Source organism: Microcebus murinus, chromosome 9 (assembly GCF_040939455.1).
Source record: "Microcebus murinus isolate Inina chromosome 9, M.murinus_Inina_mat1.0, whole genome shotgun sequence".
Lineage (NCBI taxonomy): Eukaryota > Metazoa > Chordata > Mammalia > Primates > Cheirogaleidae > Microcebus > Microcebus murinus.
In genome coordinates this window covers 97,082,197-97,103,282 of record NC_134112.1, presented here as the reverse complement: position 1 = coordinate 97,103,282, position 21,086 = coordinate 97,082,197, and the positions used below count along the sequence as shown (strand labels likewise).

Here is a 21,086-nt window from a genome sequence, read left to right as displayed (position 1 = left end):
TACCCTTTCTGCCTTCCAACAGCTGACACCCACATTGTCTCCAGCTCTCCACCACCACGAGTAGGACCTGTGAATATTTTCATCATTGCTCTCTTCTTGTCTTCTGTCCCAGGTTTAAGCAAAAGTGCAGGTTAGGCTGTGCTGTCAGTTCTGTCACTGTTCCAGGTGTACCTCTCTTCCACCTTAAGCCCCAGAGAGTGTTTTTGACAAATGGAGAAAAAAACACATCTAATATGAACCTTTTCTGCTAGTAGCAAGTTTTATTCTAGGCAACTGCAAATCATCCAAGGGGATATTCACATGACCCAGGAGCCCGATCCCATCTCCCCAAACAACAGTGGGGCAGGCATTCAACACTGCTGGGAGAGAAGCATCTGTATGCTTTTTCTGTCATCCCTAGAATAGACAATCCCAGAATGAATTTGGAAAATGTAATCTGAACAACCTCAAGTAAGGACTGTTGTAATAGGAACAAACTCAAATAACCACTGGTACAAGCTGAACGACCTTAAGTAACAAAGTACAGGGTGTCCCAAAAGTCTCCACACAAAGGAAAAATTCTGTCATGAACATTTTCTAAATAAAGGTACATTTAGCTACAATTTTCCATTTTCCCTATGTATGGAGACTTCTGGGACACCCTGTAATTATTTCTACTCCAGGAGGCTGCAGCACCGCAGCAAAAAGTGGGTGGGAAGAGGAAGAGAGGGGTATGCTGAGACACCCAAGCTCCCAGAGCCAGACTCAGCTCCTTTACCAGAATCCTTATTCTCAGCAAGGATGAGGTCTGCCCTGCCACTCACTTCCTCTTGGTCCTTTTGACACAATTAGCCCATTTAAGAGCACCAAGCACTCCCACAAGAGGGAGCCCTGTATGAACCTTGCTCTCTGGCCTAAGTGCGGGTGGGCTAAAAGAGCCCCATATACTTACTATTCCCTCCTAGAGGGTAGGCCCAGTCCCCATGTTAGGAACAACTTCTACAACTCTTGAAATTTAAAAAACAAGTGTTGGGATTTATTCTTTAAAAATCAAATAAAATCTAATTCCAAAACAAGGTTCATCAGAGCAGAATAAGCAGTTCATTTAAATTATTTCTTCTACTTGTTATTAACAGAGACTACAAAAGAAGAAATAGAAGGTTATGCTTCTCAGAACTCTTCCACACACCTGCTTACCTCCCATGGCCTGACTCAACCCTTCAAGGAAGACGTGAAATGCTAGGGCGAGTCCTGGAACCAGCCACCAGACCCTGCGGGGTCAGATCTCCGACCCCAGCCCAAGAGTATCAGCACAGATGGGCAAATGAGAGACAGCAAACTCAGCAGCAGGGTAAAGACCTGGTCCCAGACTCTTCCTCTTCCACGTGATTTTCAGGACAGCCTTTGGGCTTGGCTAGGTACCTGGTCAAGGCAAGGCAAATCAGAAGCAACTTCCCTCAGGAAGAAGTCAGTCCCTGACTCTGCACAGTGTCTCTTCGGGGGGACGAATGCCACCCCCCTCCGCCCCCCAGACGGGCGAGGGGCTGGCACTCTTAAAGCAGGCCATTGGGCCTTCCAGGCTCCAGGGCCAGCCCGCCCCGCTCCCGCTGGTGGATCTTCTGGTGCTGCAGGAGGTGCTGCTTCTGGACAAAGCTCTTCTCACACTCAGTGCAGCTGTAGGGCCGCTCGCCCGTGTGGATGCGCTGGTGCCGCACCAGGTCCGACGGGTGGCTGAAGCTCTTGCCACAGTAACCACAGATGAGGGAACTCCGGCTCTTCCTCCAAGGGATGTGGCCTGGCAAAGCAACCAGGCTGTTGGGCGAGAACCTCTCCTGCATGTGTTGGCCGTCACCGGGCCCCTCCTGCCGGTGGCAGCGCTGGTGGGTCACCAGGCTCCCCTTGCAGCTGAAGCTCCGCAGGCACACGTCACACTGGTGCAGCTTGGCCCTCTTGGCCTGGGGCTTAAGCTGTGGCCTGGGCCTAAGGCTCTCCTCTGGCTCTTCGGGTGTAAAAGACTCCCACCCTGAGTGGCTCCGCAGATGTGTGGCCAGCTGTTGCTTATAGCGGAAGCTGATCTCACATTCAGAACACTCATAGGGGCCGGAAGTGTCCCTTTTCAGCTTCAGGCCCTGCCCATGTTCCTGACTCAGCTGTGTCTGCCTATGAGATTTCTGCTTTGGGAGGTCCATAATTCTGCCACTGCTAAGGTCTCTACTGCCCTCAATGGGCTCCTCTAGGTTAGAACCCCCAGGACCTGTTTCCACGAGGACAGAACTGCCCTGACCATCCCAGAGCTCAGTGTGCTCTGGCGTCAGGAAAGCCTGCTCTTCAGTCATGACTGAGAACTCTCCAGGAAGATGTGAAGAGCCTTCTGGCTTGTACTGTAGGTCCTGTTTGATCACAACCCCATCTGCTGCAAAGAGGAAGAAAACCAACAAAAAAAGATCACAGTCTAGCACCTTCAGTTTCTTCTGAGCCAAACAAACATCTGTGAATTTCAGAACCACCTCAGGAACAAGTGAATTAGGACAATCTGTAGGAGAATGAGACTGACTAGATTCCAAGATTTGTGAAAAACTAACCCTATATTCATGTAAAAGCATGTTGACTAGAAATCTGAATATTACTCTTATAGAACAATATTATAAATGATAGCTCCCCAAGCTTGTCTACAAATTTATATTCAATCCCCGTGAAAATGACAAAATATATTGTAACAATTATACTCATTGAGAGTGTTTAAATAGCAAATTTGAATGATTAAAGAGAAATAAATGAAACCTACAGCTAAAAATTCATGTCCCCAGCTCTGTTCTTCCTGCAGTCTCCCCAAATGACCTGCTAACAAATGCTTTTCCTGCATTCCCTTCCCTCCTGAAGTTCTGACCTGTCCACTCTCAACCTCCAGCAGGTTCTGACTACAGCCTATCACATACTCTATTCTGCAGGACACGAGGAAGAGTGATATGGTCAATAGCCTTAAGGACCCCACAGAGTGGGAGCTAAGAGACACATAACTCATGTGACTCATGGGAACTAATGAGTCACAAAAGAGTCTAGAACAAGCAAAGGCCACATGAGGGTGCCGACAGTTAGTGTCTGGCAGTTCAACAGTAGGAAAGCTCAATGCAGGCTGCAGAGAGCTGCAGGAGGGAGATTGAATATTCTGGATCCACTCACCTGGGTGGGCACCAACAGGGCCTTCCTCCTCTAGGTCGCCCAGCATCTCTGTACTCAACTCTGCTTCTCCCTCTGGCTGGCCAAGGACCTCTGGGTTGGAAACAGCACAGCGTAAGCCCAGGAGAGAGCTCACTCCACACTGGGCAGCTGCCGATGAACAAAATGACCAATAGCCAGGAGTAGAAACTAAAACTTCAAAAAGATTCAAAGGCTACTGTTCTTGACACTTTCCCCTAGCAGTGTAGGACAATTAAAAAATTCTGGCCAATGCTAATGCTCAATGTGGCTAGCTGCTGCTCCGATGCCCTCCCCTGGAGCCCCTGTGGCCGAGGCAGTCGGGCTACGGAGCCACTGCTGCTCTCCCCAGCACCACCACTGCTTCCTCACGGGACATGGCTTAAGTCTTGCCAAGGCTTCCTTTCAGGGGATCCAGTTTTGCCCTTGCTAAGGCACCGCAAGGTAAGGTAGGCAGTGTGACAGAGAAGGAAACAGCTATGAGGAGAGCCCCTGACCCAGCTGAGGTCACATGGTCACCTTGCTGGCCCATCTCCTACTTCCTTCCCCAGTTACTCTGCTCCAGGCACGATGGCCTTCTTGACACTCCTCCGTGGACCTAGATTTTAAAAGATTTTTTCTACCAAACAAAATGCATTTATTACATAATAGGTAACATTTTACACACAAAAATTTCTATCTATTGATCAGCACTTCTAATCAACATGAAATAAACATTAAGACCACAATGACTGGCTGTAATTCCAGCCAAATGCCAGAAAAAGCTTCTGGCTAGCCTGTGCTTCCTGCCTCATCCCAGGTACTGTAGGCTTACTTGTTGGTGAGGCACTCTAGTCATATCACACTAGAATGTATGGAATGACATCTTATCTCTTAGAAAACATTATCAAGAACTATGTGACCACAGAGAAGAAATATAAGGGGCACAACACTGAGACCTTTCCAAAAGTCCCTATAAATGGGAGGGCCTGGAGACTTCCATTTCTCAACCCAGCACAGGCCAACAGAGGATCCAAAACCAACTAGAGTCACAGGTGTAGTCTGAGTCACAGGCTACTGGCCAGAAATTGTAGGATTTCTGGGAGAGAATTCTAGGGATAAAACCACTGCTCACTCAGAGAGACCAGCGTCTCATAGTTGCTCTCCATCACGTTTCTGTAGAGCTCCTTCTGCCAGTCCTCCAGATTCTCCCACTCCTGCTCGGAGAAACAGACACCGTCGTTCTCCAGTGACCTGGACACCTGAAATCACAAATGGCACACAATGAGCACCTCTACTCACAGCCATGAAGGAAAAGCCAGGCATTCAGAATCTTAGATATCAAAGGGCTGGGCTCTCCTTCTGGCCTAAATCCTCAGTGGGACTACCTTGGGGGCCTCCCCCTTGCTGCCCGGGGGCAGCCGCAGGACCCAGAAGTTCCTGTTGCGCAGCAGGTTCTCCACGTTCTCCAGCCGCCTCTGCAGCAGCCCGTACTCCTGCAGCAGGGTCCCCAGCACGGCCCACTTGCCCTCCAGCTGGTTCCCGAACTCCATGGCCGTCTTCTCGCAGTCGGCCAGCTTCTTCTCGGCTGTCCCAGTGCGCCCCTCCAAAGTCTGCAGTCGGGCAGCCTGAGACTCCATCTTCTTCTCCACGGCCTGAATGGCGGCCACCACCGTCCAGAGTGAGATCTCAGTGGTCTGAAAATATGAGCTTTTCTCTGTGGCTTGTGAAGGCAGCATGGAAGAGGTTAAAGATGTGGGACGTCGTTTTCTCCTGTGCTGAAGGATCAAAGATACAGGGTCAGTCAGACAATATCATTTCCAAACATCAAGAAGTGATGCTTGGACACATCTGTCCAAGTCCAGAAGATACCATAAACAAAGTTTAAAAACAAATAGGGACAGAATATTTAACAAGATAGGAAGTGGAAAGAAAAAACCCCCAAAATAGGCCAGGCGCAGTGGCCTGTAATCCTAGCTCTCTGGGAGGCCGAGGCGGGCAGATTGCTCGAGGTCAGGAGTTCGAAACCAGCCTGAGCATGAGCGAGACCCCCGTCTCTACTATAAATAGAAAGAAATTAATTGGCCAACTAATATATATAAAAAAATTAGCCAGGCATGGTGGCACGTGCCTGTAGTCCCAGCTACTCGGGAGGCTGAGGCAGCAGGATTGCTTAAGCCCAGGAGTTTGAGGTTGCTGTGAGCTAGGCTGACGCCACGGCACTCACTCTAGCCTGGGCAACAAAGGGAGACTCTGTCTCAAAAAAAAAAAATCCAACTTTTAGAGAAATACATTTATTATGGTCCCATTTTCCTAAAGAAGAGAAAAAATATGGGTATATGTTTATTTCAGCATAAAGAAAGGTTTGGAAAGATATTCACCAAACAAATGTAAACATGGGTTACCCTCAGGGAAATGTGAAGGAGAGTTTAGTCTTTCATTAAAAACTATCGCTTGTTCAACTTTTCAATAAACATGTATTCTTTCACAATTTTTTTTCCTTAAATCCAATATTTAAGAGTATTCCTGAAGGTGATTAGAACACAAAAAGTACACTCATACTGACCAAATTTCTGGATTTTCTGGCAGAGGCCTCCCTTTGAATATCATATTGTCAGATCATGTCTTAAACAATAGGTGTATCTTTATGGTCTGAAAATCCCATCACCATGAAGTACAAAATACTTCCCTGTTGTTAAGGAAACTATAATCTTCTTGAGTAATCAAACTCAATCTGCTATATCTAACTATAATCTACTTTCTAATCTGCAAGACAAACATTATTAATAATACTTAAGTTAGACTACATGATATTTAGGGTCATTTCCAACCCTGAGACACTATTATTTTTTAATATTGAATAGTTTAAAAAGGAATACTTATATAATACATAAAATGTATAAAGTAGTGACAAATATTCATGTAACCACCAGCTTAAAATATATATATACATATATACACATACACACATAAATAATACCTTTGATGTCCATTGTGTGACTCTCTGAACTACTATTCTGAATTTGGTTTCTCACTATTAATTACCTTTCTTCAGGTTTTTATGTTTGTTTCTAAAACAATATGTTCTTTAGTTTTGCATGTTTTAGGACTTTATATAAATGGAATCATTGCTCTACAACTTCTAGGAATATTCTATTGTCACACGTGGCTATAATTCTTTTTCACTGCTGCATAATATTCATTGTATGACTTTACCACAATTTATTTTTTCATTCCACTATTGATGTTTCCACATTTTTGTCATCACCAACACTGCTATAATGAACAGGATTGTACATGGTTCCTAGTACACACACAAACAAGAGTCTCCCTTGGGTACAGTCCTAGGTAGGGAATTCTTGGGTCAAAGGATATATATATACCCTGAACTTAAGTAGATAATGACAAATATTCCATCTTTCTGTTCATTGGCCATTCAGATTTCCCCCTCGGTGAACTACCTGCTCAAGTAATTCATCCATTTATCTTTTGAGTCATCTAATTTTTCCTTACTGTCTCATAGAATTTCTCCACAAATTTTGGAAACTAATCTTTATCAGTTTTATGTATTGCAAATATCTTCTTATTTGTTCCTTTTTTAACTCTTTAGTATCTTTTGATAAAAAGTTCTTAACTTCAATGTGGTTTTGTTTTACCAATGTTAATTCTTTTATGGTTTGAACTTTTGTGTTGAGTGTAAAAACCAAACCCTTATATTACACAATACCATCTCCTAAACACTTTGTAGGTTTCCCTTTTATATTTGACTATTTGCCTCAACTAAAACTGATATTCATGTATAGGGCAAGGCTCAATTTCCATATGGGAAATCATCAATAGATCTAATACTATCTTATGAAAAATCCATCATTTAACCACTAATCTGTAATGTTATTCTCTGTCACAAATCAAGTTTTCATACATATCAGTCTGTTTCTGGCATCTTTATTCTGTTCTACAGGTCAATTTTCATATGACTTTACCAATATTATAGTCTTAATTATCCTATTTTTATGATAATTATTGACATCTGGTAAGGCAAGTCCCACCTCATTTTGCAAGAATATCACCTGGGCTAGAGTGCTGTGGCATCAGCCTAGGTCACAGCAACCTCAAACTCCTGGGCTGAAGTGATCCTCCTACCTCAGCCTCCCGAGTAGCTAGGACTACAGATATATGCCATCATGCCTGGTTAATTTTTTCTATTTGTAGTAGAGACAGGGTCTCGCTCTTGCTTAGGCTGGTCTTGAACTCCTAAGCTCAAGCGATCCACCTGCCTCAGCCTTCCAGAGTGCCAAGATTACAGGCATGAGCTACCACAACAGGCTAAGAATATCTTGACGATTTTTGGCCCACTGATATTCTACAAACTTGAAGAGTTTCACAAAAATATCTTCAGAGATTTTGCTTGGAACTGCAATGAATCCACAGAAAAACTGAAAATAAGTAACATCTTTAGGATAAAATGTTCCAATCCATGCACATAGTATGCCACTCCATTTCAATGTCTTTCAATATTTTAACATATTCCATTAGGTACCTGCTCTGATCGTTGACTGTTGTACAACAAATCATCCCAAAACTCAGTGGCTTAAGACAACAACATCTATTATGCTTTGCTCATGAATCTGCAATTAAAAGAGGACATAGCATGGACAGTTTGTCTCCGCTCCAATGTGTCAAGCAGGGCAAATCATAGGCAGGCAAGTACTAGAATCACTTCAGGAATCTCAAGACACACAAAGAGGGTGCATGGAGGTGTTCTACTCAACAACCTAAGGTTCCTCCACATGGCAGCGGCAACCAACATACACATGAGTGAACACAGTTTTATTCCTAATAAGTTTCATTGTTTTTGCCTTCTCTCCTTTGTCTTCATTGTATCCCTATACATTGGTATTATATGCTGACAGATACATGGGTAAAAAGTTAATTGTATGTTCTATACCTGTGCTGCCCAATATACTAGCTGCTAGTTACACATGCCTGGTTACATTTAAATGAATTAAAATTTAAAATTAAGATCCTTGGCCGGGTGTGGTTACATGCCTGTAATCCTACCACTCCAGGAGGCGAGGCAGGAGGATCACTTGAGGTCAGGAGTTCGAGACCAGCCTGAGGAACATAGCAAGACCTCATCTCTACAAAAATAGAAAAAATTAGCTGGGCATCAAGGCATGCGCCTGTAGTCCCAGCTATATGGGAAGCTGAGGCAAGAGGATCGTTCAAACCCATAAGTCGGAGGTTGCAGTGAGCTATGACGAAACCACTGTACTCTAGCCCGAGCAACACAGCAAGACCCTGTCTCAAAAAAAAAAATCATTTCTTGGTCATACTAGCTACATTTCAAGTGCTCAAAAGCCACACTGGATTAGTGGCTACTGTATTAAACAGTGTAGAGCAGAACATTTCCATCATCTTGGAAAGTTCTACTGAATGCAGTATACCCTTACTGATTCTTTTCTGCTTGATAAAATACTAAAGTTCTGTTAACATCTTCTATTATGATGAATTTTTCTTGTTCCACCACTTTTTGCTTTATATATTTTGAGACTATGTAATTAAGTGCATACAGGTTTAGAAATGGCATATCAAGATGGTCAATTGAGTCTTTTACCATTATAAAAGTAGTATCCTTCTAGGTCTAGTAATATTAATATATTTAAGCCAATTTTCTTTTAGTATTTATTTGGTATATTTTTTCCTTTATATATTCCTTTATATTCAACTGTTTGATAGCCTTATCTTTTGCTTGTATCTTTCATAAACCATATAGGTGGATTTTTCCCTATCCTGACAATCTTTGCCTTTTAACTAGACCATTTAGTTCATTTATATTTATTGTAATTATTGATATTATTTTTACCTTTTTTGTGCCCTTCTTCTCATCTTCCTTCTTGCCCTCTTTTAGATCATTTTTTCTTATTCTGTTATTTCCCTTTCCAATTTGTAGTTACACAATTTCTAGTTTTTTAGCAATTATCCTAGAAATTATGGAAAGCACACTTACAAAGACATTTTAACACTTGAACTCTAATCATTTCTTCTATTTACATCAATACCATCACATATTTGAATTCTCTGTTTTTAATCCCACAAGAAATTGTAACTGTTTTATTCAGTCAACATTTGCTTAGATTTACCCATTTTCAAGGATCATCACACTTTCTTACATTTTCGGACTTTCTATTTGGGATAATTTTCCTTTTACCTAAAATGCATCCTTTAGAGTTTTGTGGGGTTTTTTTTTTGAGACAGAGTCTCACTTTGTTGCCCAGGCTAGAGTGAGTGCCATGGCATCAGCCTAGCTCACAGCAACCTCAATCTCCTGGGCTCAGGCGATCCTCCTGCCTCAGCCTCCCGAGTAGCAGGGACTACAGGCATGCGCCACCATGCCCGGCTAATTTTTTCTATATATATTAGTTGGCCAATTAATTTCTTTCTATTTATAGTAGAGATGGGGTCTTGCTCTTGCTCAGGCTGGTTTTGAACTCCTGATCTCCAGCAATCCGCCCACCTCGGCCTCCCAGAGTGCTAGGATTACAGGCGTGAGCCACCGCGCCCGGCCTTTTTTTTTTTTTTTTTAATAGAGACAGAGTCTCACTCTGTCACCCAGGCTGGATTACAGTGGCATGATTATAGCTCACTATAACCTAGAACTCCTAGGCTTAAGCAATCCTCCTGCCTCAGTCTCCCAAATAGCTAGGACTACAGGTACAAGCCACTGACACCCAGCTAATTTATTTCTTGTAGAGACAGGATGTTGGTATGTTGCCCAGGCTGGACTCGAACTCCTAGCCTCAAGCAATCCTCCTGCCTTGGCCTTCCGAAGCACTTGGGATGACCGGCATGAGCCACTGTGCCCAGCCTAGAATTTCCTTTAATAAGAGTGTATTTCAAACTTCCTTATAAAAGGGAAAAAAGAAAAAAAAAATAAAAAATAAAAAAAAAAAGAGTGTATTGTTAGTAAACTGTCAGTTTTGTTTGAAAATGTCTTTATTGTATCCTTGTTTTTGAAGGATATTTTTGCTGAGTATAACACTCCAGGATTGCAGTTATTTTCTTTCAGCCTGTCGACAATATCATTTAATTGTTGCCTGGCTTCCATTGTTGCTGTTGAGAAGCTGGTCCCCATTAGTCTTACTGTAGTTCACTGGAAGGTAATCTGACTTTGTTCTCTGGTTGCTTTTAAAAATTCTCTCTTCCTTGTATTCTGTGCTTTCACTACTATGTGCTTAAGTAGAGAGTTCTTTTTGTTTATCCTGATTGGAATCCACTGAGTTTCTATGTATTGGTATTTGTATGAGTCTGTGTGTTCCTTCTGGAATTCCAATTAAATGAATGTTAGACTTTCCCATTCATCTTCTATATCTCTTACCTTCTCATGTTCATTCTCTCTTTCTCTCTCTCTCTCTCTCTCGTTTGGTCATGTTTATAGTCTCTTGGCCTTTACTCATAGTTTCCATCCTTCCTTTTATCTTTAAATATATTAAACACAGTTAATTCATATTCTATGTCTAATAACTCCAATATATGACATCTTTGAGAAGTCTAATTTTGTTCTCCATTATTTTTACTGACTTCTCTTGGTGGTTTTTCCTTGTTTGGTAATTTTTTATTGTGAACTCATATTTCCTGGAACTTTATCTATGAGAATTAGTTGCAGTCTGATTTACATGCAGATTCCTTCAGAAAAAGATTTGCATTTATTTCAAATTGCCAGTTGGGGGCTCTACTTTATAAGCTAAACTCTTGGCCTGAGGTTTCTTGGACCATCCAGGTAGTACGAATTCAGGATAAAAACTCATGTGAGGGTCACCATAAATTCTCAAGGAACACCTCATACTCATCTCTCAGTATCAAGGCTTGACGCAATGTTTTTTGCAATCACCTGGGGGTAAGAACTTACTTTTAGTTCATCCTTACACAGAATGTTGCCCTTTGGAGTCACAGCTTTATAGGACTGAGGTAGGGAGCTTCTGATATACTCTACCTTAGGCTATGAGTTTTGTCTTCTATTTTCTAGGTTCCTTGGAGTCACACCAAAGATGAATGTTCAGCATGTTTCCTCATAGTTGGCTTCAGAACTCTGATTATCTCTTTAGAGTTCTCTCCTTCACTTAGATTTTGGGCTCCAAGTATTATTTACTAGCACACATTTCAAATATGTTTATGTGGGAGTTTTCCCCAGCATTTGTAGTTGTTTTCCCCAAGGGTATCTTGGTAACTTGGCCATACTGTCAAATGAGAGTCACAGAATCCTGAAGAGATATCTGAGAATAAAAATATGCTGAAGAACAATTTAAATAGTCCTACAATGAAAAATCCAAAAGTTATTTAAAGAATAGTTTGGGACTTTGGTGGACCTTTGAGGCTTCTAACAAGGTCTGTGGAAGACATGTAGGTAACTGTGAAATGACTGCTAGGGAAGAAGCACTCTGGCAGGGTCCTCTTGCCCCACTCAGATACTAATTTGGTCTTGATGAAAATCCTGGTCTTTGACTGGATCAGCTTAGCTTACAGGGAACAGATGAGGTAAGTATTGTAAACATTTGTATCTTGTCTTCCCAATTCAACTGCTAACTTCCTTGAAAGCAAACACTTGTTCCCTAAGTCTTCCAGTCTTTCCTTTCTTAGTTCTTACCTACTTCCTACAAAAAACAAATATTAATATAGCATATGCTGCTCACGGTACAGTTTTCACCACAGAATCTCCTTAGATCTCCATTCTCACAAAGACTTCACATGATTCTCAAAGTGTTTCTGGACCAAGAAATTATTCATTAAAAATTAATTCAGGGCCAGGTGTGGTGGCTCACACCTGTAATCCTAGCACTCTGGGAGGCCGAGGCAGGTGGATCGTTAGAGCTCAGGAGTTCGAGACCAGCCTGAGCAAGAGCGAGACTGTTTCTACTAAAAAAAAAAAAAAGAAATAGAAAGAAATTAGGTGGACAACTAAAAATATATATATAGAAGAAATTAGCCAGGCATGGTGGTGCATGCTTGTAGTCCCTGCAACTTAGGGGGCTGACGAAGTAGGATTGCTTGAGCCCAGGAGTTTGAGGTTGCTGTGAGCTAGGCTGATGCCACAGCACTCTAGCCAGGGCAACAGAGTGAGACTCTTTCCAAAAAAAAAAAAAAATTCAATTCAATTCCATCTGCCCTTTCCATAGCAAATCCTTCTGTATTATTAAGTTAACCACTACTTTGAAATAGTGTGAGAATGTCAGAGCTGGAGAGAATCTTAGAGTTCATCTAGCAACTATTCCAACACTCTTAATTTACAGTTATAGTAGCAGAAGCCCAGAGAGGTAAACAAAGTTGCCTAAAATCAACCAACCAGACAGCTAAGAGGTGAGTTATGGCTGACCTCCAGTTTCTTGACTCCATACTCACGATGTTCCTCACACCAAGCTCCATATCTTGATATTCCCCAATGGGGATGGTTGGGGGAGAGGGAAGCGGAAAAAGAAAGAGCTTGGACAGCTCCACAAGCAAAATCCAGTAACTACACTGTGGGTAACTACACCTGTTCCCAAGGAGAAGAAACCCGGCCTGACTTCGACCTGTGGCTGCAACCTCAGTACAGAAATCTGTAGCAAGAGAGCGTGGCAGAAGAACACACGACACGTCAGACCAAGAATGAGCTAGTCGCGGAGAGGCAGTGAGTCTTGGGGGCACCGGGTGAGCTCACCGGTAGGGATGGAGACCCAGGGTTTCCAACCTGCCCACCGTTCCAACCTGGAAACGGGTTCTCTTTCGGCACAAGAGATAAAATGGTGTGGGCAGGGTCACACACCCAAGAACATAAAACAAGCCTTGGAGAAGTTTCTAGGCAAAGGCGCGCAGCACCGAGGCTCCGACTCCGGCGCGGAAGGAACCGGAGAGGAAGAGGGCAAAGCATCAGGGTCGCGAGGAAGAAGGTCGGTGTTCACCCGCGCCAGCCGGAGCCCCTGGAAACCGAGCCCCGACTGAGCCCCGACCGCGAAGGCCCGCCCCGCCCAGGGGCTCCGCCGTCCCGAACGCGCCCTCGAGGCTGCGCGAGGGTGCGCCTTACCCGAGCAGGCGCCGACTCCGCCATGGCTGCAGCCGCCCCTCCACACCCGGCCCCGCCTGATGGCCCTCGGGCTCTGTGCCAGTCCGCTAGGCGCCCGGGACCCTCCTGGAAGCCGCCACAGCCGCCGTGTTGATACAAGGTGCATTCTGGGAGCAGAGCCCTCCCGGGCCCAAGATTGGCTCCAGCTGCTCGTCTCACCGCGCGGATTCCCCTTGCGCCCCCGTGCGGCAGGAGGGTGAGCAGCAGCTTGGCGCTCCACGCCAGAATGGGGTAGCAAGAGGGCTCTATATCCCTCAAAGCCAAGTGCCGACTCGGAATTAAGGCAAATCCGTCGGCCTACGTTGTGTCTTCTGGGTGCCCATCACTCCGCTAAATGTCTTGAGGGATTAAAAAATGTATAAAACTCACATTTTTTTTTCTGAGGGAAGAACATGTAAACTAGTTGGGAAAAAAGACCCACCCAAGTGACAAGTGGTTTTATTCCAAAAGTTCACCTGTTATTTATTTGCCTTTTCAGAATCTAGAAACACAGTTTCCACATCAACAGTGTGGGGTCAGGTGCCCTGGCAAACCCGCTGTAGCCTATTAATTATGGTGATCACATGCCTTGGAAAATCCAAGATAGCTCTGATTTCAAATGGTTCCAGTCTTCATGCTTCATGCTGGACTAGGTGTTTGGAGTTTTAGTTTGGAAAGCATGGCCACATTGCCATTTCATCACCATGCACTTAATACTCAATACCAGCAACACTACTACAACCATGCTCACCTGATTTATGCCACGCTGTGTCTCTAGAGAAAGGCAGTGAACTTCCACTTCATATGATAGGCATGAAGTGCTTCCTCTGAGAACTGAACTCTTCAGGTGAAAAGAAAATTATTTTCATGTGACTGGCTCTTCCTTTGCACACAGGTTCAGTTCAGATTCTACTTCCTCAGAGACTCATTCCCTTTCCACTCTGTCTACAGCTCAACACCCCCTTGCATCCTAACACTCAATTTCATTACCCTGCTGGGAATTTTTCACAGCATGGATCGCTATCTCAAATAATCTAATTTTTTCATTAGTTTACATGTTAATTATCTGTATCTCTTCCACTAAAATGTCTTTCTACTGTAGCCTCCACTTATTGTACACATTAAGTGCTCATAAATATTTCTGAATGATTGAATGGTGAATCAGAGAGTAAGGCTAGGAAAAGTCATCTCAAAGAGAAGCCATGATTTCCAGGGCAACAAGATCAACAGGAGCTTGACTGAATCATACATAAATCTAAAGAAAGAATGGGCCAGTCTGAAGAAACTAGTCAGCCATGGAGACACTGCCCAGGGTCTGACCCACTGTCTCAGGCCAATAAACACTTGCTCTCAGGAACAGAAGAAAAAATGTAGCACAACCGTGGGGACAAACATACCAGGACATAGGGTTCTGAGGTCATTAAACAGTTCAGTGATAGAGCTCACTCCCTCTATTCTGTGTCTGTGCTCACCAAGCAACCTCTGGTGGTGCAGGTTCCCACGTAGCTGCTGGGAGACAAAATGCGGACCAGACTGATGCAAATACCAGTCCACCCCTGGAATTATTAAACTGATACTCTGGTTTATATATCAGTCTCTTGAGAGTCAGCATGATTCAGCATCCCTGACTCTGAGCCTGGATGTCTAGAAAAGGATTTAGATCAAATTTCCATCCTATAAGGGAGGCAGCACCAGGCACTGGCTTGCAGTCTCCTGGGCTGGCAGAGATGGTGTAGCACAGTGATTTGCACGGTGGGGCTGAGGAGTGAGAGCAGCTGGGCCCCTAGCCCAGAACTGCCACTTACTAGATGTGGGCCTTGGGCAAGTCTTTAACTTCGTAGTACCTCAGCTGCCTCATTATTATTGATGAATAACAATAGTACTTCGCTCAGTTCTTGTGTGGGTTAAACGAGTCAATTCAATTCAAGTACTTAGAACAGTATCTGTCACAGAGTAGGAGCTCAAGGAGTGCTCGTAGTCATTATTATTCTCTGAGTCCCAGCTCCTTCACTTACTGAGAGGTCTGTGGCTTATGCTCATTCTGCCTCAGTGTCCTTGCCTTCCCATTGTGAGTTTGAACACCTCATACTAGGGTGGTTGATGCAACTAAAAGAAGTGCTTATGTCGCCATACAGCATACAGCACGCACTCACAAACAGGCAATTTCTTGTTTTTGCTTTGCTTTTGCTTTTGCAAGGTCCAAGCCTTGTATTGCAATGAAGTCACAAAAATAGATGTCACTTTGTTGTGTCTCTTAAAAGCTACCCATTTGTCCTTTCCTACTGACTCTCAAATCTTGACACATGCCTTTTAAAAAACTTTAAATGAGGTTCACAATTATTCCCATTGGCAGCAGTGGTATTAGAAAAGTCAAGAAAAGGGATGCTCTTATTACTTTACCCTATCATCTCTACATCTGTGGAATGCAACATGTAAAGCTGAGAATGACATTACAAATCATCTCACCCACACTCTCATTTTTAATGAAAGAAAAAAGTATTTGGGCCGAGTGTGGTAGCTCATGCATGTAATCCTAGCACTCTGGAAGGCTGAGGCGGGAGGATTGCTTGAGGTCAAGAGTTTGAGACCAGCCTGAGCAAGAGGGAGACCACCATCTCCTAAAACTAGAAAAAATTAGCCAGGTGTGGTGGTACGTGCCTATAGTCCAAGCTACTTGGCAAGCTTGGACTTGAGCTCAATACTTGGAGGTTGTAGTGAGCTACAATGATGCCACTGCACTCTAGCCAGGGTGACAGAGCAAGACTCTGTCTTAAAAAAAAAAGAAAAAACCCCACTCTTCTTAGAATCCCAAATGATATACATTGTTAAAATGATGGTTTTAAAATATTTAAATTATCCTTTAAACTTTCTATTGTGTGTATGATTTATAGCATACATATTGTCACATACATGTACATATATGCATGCCTAAACATTTTTTACTCAAGGAAGTTTATAAACAATGGCTTTATTTTGCCCAGTTGAGATTCTTTCTGTTCTGTTGCCCTAACTACCCTGCAAGTGCCTAGATGGCAGGGACCATGCCTTGTGTGTTCTTTCCCTCACATTAATAACCAGCTAAAGAAGATGCCCTCCGTCCTCGTCTTCCAGGTCAATGAGAATCCTAGGATGACCACACCTTGGCCCAAGGTGCTTCCCCTGCTGTATACGTGTCTATAGTGGACACCCATGAACTTCATCATCCCTTTCTCTGGGCATAGCACCTCCCTCCCTTCAGGAAATGCTCGTCCCTGGGCTCTAGCCATATAATTGAAATGTGTGCTGCCATCTTCCTATGCGGCAGCTCCAGCCTGGTCTCGGTGACATTTGAGGGGGGAGCTCCTGACTCAAGCCAGCCCAATCACAACACCCTAGCCTCCTGGCCACAGTGATGAAGCCAGGGTGGGCATGTGACCTGAGTGGGACCTGGAATTGTTTTAATTGTACTGAGGGAAAAGGCTAATTTTCTCCCTAGTGAAACTATATGAGTCAGGAACAGTCTTGTCCTCCATTTTTTTTTTTTTTTTTTTTTTAGTAAGGTGGTTTGAAGGAATGGTAAGAGTGATCTCAACACAGAGAAAGGAGCAGAGGTGACAGACACATTTTTGTCCCTGTTCAGGAGTGGTTCTTCAACTGTTCTTTTGAGTCTGTGAATAATTCCAGGTTCCTTCCAGAAAGTTCCTCTTTCTCCTTGGTTGGCCAGTCAGCTTCTGTGGGTTGCAACCAGAAGCACATTGACTAATAAAAGTATGGACAGCTCTCAGTACAGCCAAACCAAATGGAAGGTCCCAGAACGTAAGCAGTGCCTCCTGTCCCGTCTTTGCATCTTTCTCAGCCCCACAGTTCCTTGGATTTGAAGATACTTCTGAAGGCTCTGTGTGGAATCATTAGAGGACGTGACCTGGAGTGAGGGGACAGGGACAAGGTGGAAGCAAAGCTGGGGCCTGAGAGACCAGGCCCAGTTCCGCTTGAGAGCCAAGGTGGGAATAAACGAGGGGAAGTGGTCAGGCCTGGCGGAGCACAGGGCGCCAGCGCGGGCAGTAGGCCATAGACTAGAGATGGCATCCGCCGAAAGGCTAAACATCTGTGCAGCCACTGCATCTACGTGCAGTGCAGAGAAAGAAATGCTCCTTAAAGCACTGAAGGTACTCAACAGGGAACTGGTAAAATAAACAAGGACCATCCATTCAAGGAAAACCGTGCAGCTGCAAAAGAGAAGTTATGTACTGATGAGAATGAGCTCTTGCTTTTTTCCCTTAAAATAGCAAGAAAGCAGAGTGAAGAACAAAGTATACAGTATTGTACCTTTCTGCAAAAACAGGAGGATTAGAATACATATGTATGTGTGTTTGTATATCCACAGAAGTATGAATACATATGAGCCCTGATAGCTTGCATGCTTCCACATCAGGGAACTGGGTGACTAGGTGACAAGGAGATTTTTTTAGTGTCTATCCTTTTACACATTTCGAATTTTGAATGTATTAATGTAAAACATATTCAAAACTTCATTCATTAATTGATTGATTAAAAACTGGTACAGAATTACTCCTAGGGCGAGAACAGTGTTTTGTTCAACCAGAGTTTTACAGGCCATTTTAGTTGTGGGAAAAAAGAGGCCGGAGGGCACGGTCTGGAGAGTGGAAGATGAGCAGAGGTAAAAGGAAGTTGCTCTCATTAAGAAGTGGGGATTGGGGAATTTCTCTGGGTATAGAATGGGGCAAGAGAGCTACTCTTTAGAGAGGCAGAGATCCAGCCAGGACGATGGCAAATTCTAAGAAATTCCTATGGTGAAATGGTTGAAGGATTTTTTTTAATTAAAAAAAATTTTTTTTTTTTTTTTAAGAGACATGATCTCCCTCTGTCACCCAGGCTGGAGTGCAATGGCTCAATCATGGCAACCCTCAAACTCTTGGGCTCAGCAGATCCTCCTGAGTAGCAGAGACTACAAACACCCCACAACATGCTCAGCTCATTTTTTTTTTTTGTAGAGATGCGCAGGGTGTGGGGAAGGGGGTGGGGTTTCCTGATGTTACCCAGGTTGGTCTTGAACTCCTGGCCTCAAGGAATCCACATACCCATACCTCACCTTCCTGAAGTGTTGGGATTACAGGCTTAAGCCACTGCACCTGGCTAGTTAAAGGTCTTTTAAGAACAGTGGCCGGGCATGGTGGCTCATGCCTGTAATCCTAACACTCTGGGAGGCCTAGGCGGGCAGATTGCTCGAGGTCAGGAGTTTGAAACCAGCCTGAGCAAGAGCGAAGACCCCGTGTCTACTATAAATAGAAAGAAATTAATTGGCCAACTAATATATATAGAAAAAATTAGCCAGGCAGGGTGGCGCGTGCCTGTAGTCCCAGCTACTCGGGAGGCTGAGGCAGGAGGATCCCTTGAGCCCAGGAGTTTGAGGTTGCTGTGAGCCAGGCTGACGCCACGGCACTCGCTCTAGCCTGGGCAACAAAGCGAGACTCTGTCTCAAAAAAAAAAGAACAGAGATGACTGACAGGTCAGGTCTAATTTCAGGTCTTTTGCTGTCCTAGGCTGAGATAAGCCCCTTTCTATAACCTGGGAAGTATAAAAGTATATTACACAGAAGCGTCTTGTGGGGAAATCAGACAAAGAAAACACACTGAGCGCCACCGTCAGGCTCAAGGCAGGGCCGAGAGGAGCCCAGCTCCGTGAAGGGAGATGCAGTGAGTGCATCTGAGAATCCAGACAGCAGGGCAGTGGAGGAGGAGCTGACAAAGGAAAATGAAGCTCTCCTCAGTCCCACATCCTGGAGATGTGGGCAGTGGCGGCGGCTGCTGCTTCGGGCTCTACTGTAGGATGGGGTCTCCAGCCACTCCACGGTTAAAGGATACCCACCCCATAGGAACAAAAGGTGTGGGGACACCCAGACCGGCAACACTGGCTTACACCTCACGCTTCTAACACTGGATACAGGCTCTCCCTTGAATCCTGAACAGGGGAAAAACCAAAGGCAGTCTATTACAACAGGAGACGGTAAACCTATAGAAATATTAAGCTGAGGGGTGGGTGATCCGGATTGAAATATATCTAAAGAGGTTTGAACAGAGGTTCTCAACCTTTGGGACAGGCATCCTGCCAGGGCTGGCGGGGCGGGGGGATATGATTCTGACACACACCCAGGACCCCTCCTCTCCAGCACTACTGGTTTAGAGCTGCCCTGCCCTCATGGCACCCTAGGAGTCAGTGCAGGATGCAATGACAGCCGTGCCCCCTCCAAACTGTCCCACAGTCTAATAAAGACCAGGCCCTGGGCCGATAGGATGCTCCATTGCATGTTTTTATAACAATAACAATTGGATGAACCAATACTGTAAAATTATAGGCACAGGCCGGGCGCTGTGGCTCACGCCTGTAATCCTAGCTCTTGGGAGGCCGAGGCGGGCGGATTGCTCAAGATCAGGAGTTCGAAACCAGCCTGAGCAAGAGCGAGACCCCGTCTCTACTATAAATAGAAAGAAATTAATTGGCCAACTGATATATATATAGAAAATTAGCCGGGCATGGTGGCGCATGCCTGTAGTCCCAGCTACTCGGGAGGCTGAGGCAGGAGGATTGCTTGAGCCCAGGAGTTTGAGGTTGCTGTGAGCTAGGCTGACGCCACGGCACTCACTCTAGCCTGGACAACAAAGTGAGACTCTGTCTCAAAAAAAAAAAAAAAAAAAATTATAGGCACAGGTTGGTTAACCTTGGGCCTCTGGTGAAGTTCTTGATGTTTGCCCCTGCTCCTTGCCTGTACCCAGTACCCAGGGGTCAGATCTCAGAGAGCCAGTTACGGTGCCTGAATCCTTGATCATAAAATAATGTTGTTTGCCTGTGGTTTCTCTCATTTCCAATGGCGTCTGGCTTAAACCTGCTTTCCCAAGACTTCCATTTCATCCTCTCCGTTCGGAGCTATGCACTCTGCTTCTACAGGGATCTGAAGAGGCTGCAGCACGGTGGACCCCGGGCTAACTGGCAGCCTGTCTATGGGATAGTCTGGGTGTTCGAGAACCCCCATGGCCTGGCTGTGCCTCACCATCCAGCTACACCATCTACCATGTCTTCACTTCCCACCCCCGACTCTGGCCACACCAGTCTCCCTGCCTTGTTTCACCCTCACCCCACATGGCCCCCTCTGTCCTTTCCCTCTGCCCCCTCCAACTCAACCTTCAAGCCCTGACTTTTCCATGGAAGTTCATCTAATACTTATGGTATCATGGACTCCTACTCCTTATAGCAACTCCATTGTCAAGCAAACTGCTGCCTTGGGTTGCCAGTTTCCTCTGTGTGCGTCTGTCTCCCAACTCTGCTCTCTTGCACCCCGACAGCACCCACCCTGACTACGCGTGTGCTGAACACTACAGAGGTAATTCAGTGAACAAAACGCAGCGGCCAACGTCCTGAGTGCCACCATCTCTGATCGGCTCCAGGGGTAGAGCTTGCTATGGCACTCTCCCAGGACCTGTGCTGGGAGTTGGGGTGACTCATGGTGCAGTGGGGTCCACAACCTAGGACCCAGGAAACCAGAGACTCAGTCTTGGCCACCACTAGCTCAGTTACTAAACCTCTCTGGGAATCAGCACCTTGAGGGTAAAATCAAGGGATCAGACTGAGCTCTCTGCTCAGATGTTTCAAACACGTTTCAGTGATTTCTCCCCTTCCTCAAACTCCCAACAGCCAAATCGAAATTTGATCTTATTTTCCATGATTTGGATTATGAAAATATTTTGTTTATGCTTTTGAGAAATAGCATAATGTCCTCTCCCAACCAATCACTGAACTGGAGGGTCTCTTTCTGCTCTACCAAGCTCTACTAAACCTTGCTTGTGTTTAATTTTTCATCTCAATT

The 21,086-nt window shown here is 44.6% G+C and overlaps 1 protein-coding gene across 3 annotated transcripts; it reads right to left on the bottom strand.

The window, feature by feature from the left end:
- Positions 1-240: 240 nt before the first annotated feature.
- On the bottom strand, positions 241-21,083 carry ZNF212 (zinc finger protein 212). 3 transcript variants are annotated; one of them, XM_012768193.3, is made up of 5 exons: positions 13,211-21,083; positions 4,542-4,931; positions 4,289-4,415; positions 3,160-3,249; positions 241-2,392 (listed from the first exon to the last, which is right to left on the bottom strand). In XM_012768193.3, exons 1-5 carry the CDS (start codon positions 13,232-13,234, stop codon positions 1,533-1,535), a joined length of 1,491 nt encoding a protein of 496 aa, XP_012623647.2. In that variant the 5' UTR covers positions 13,235-21,083; the 3' UTR covers positions 241-1,532. The 3 variants fall into 3 exon arrangements, with proteins under 3 accessions (XP_012623647.2, XP_075862809.1, XP_012623648.2); XM_076006694.1 differs by having other exon boundaries at positions 241-2,389; XM_012768194.3 differs by lacking the exon at positions 13,211-21,083 and adding an exon at positions 7,694-13,170.
- Positions 21,084-21,086: the final 3 nt, after the last annotated feature.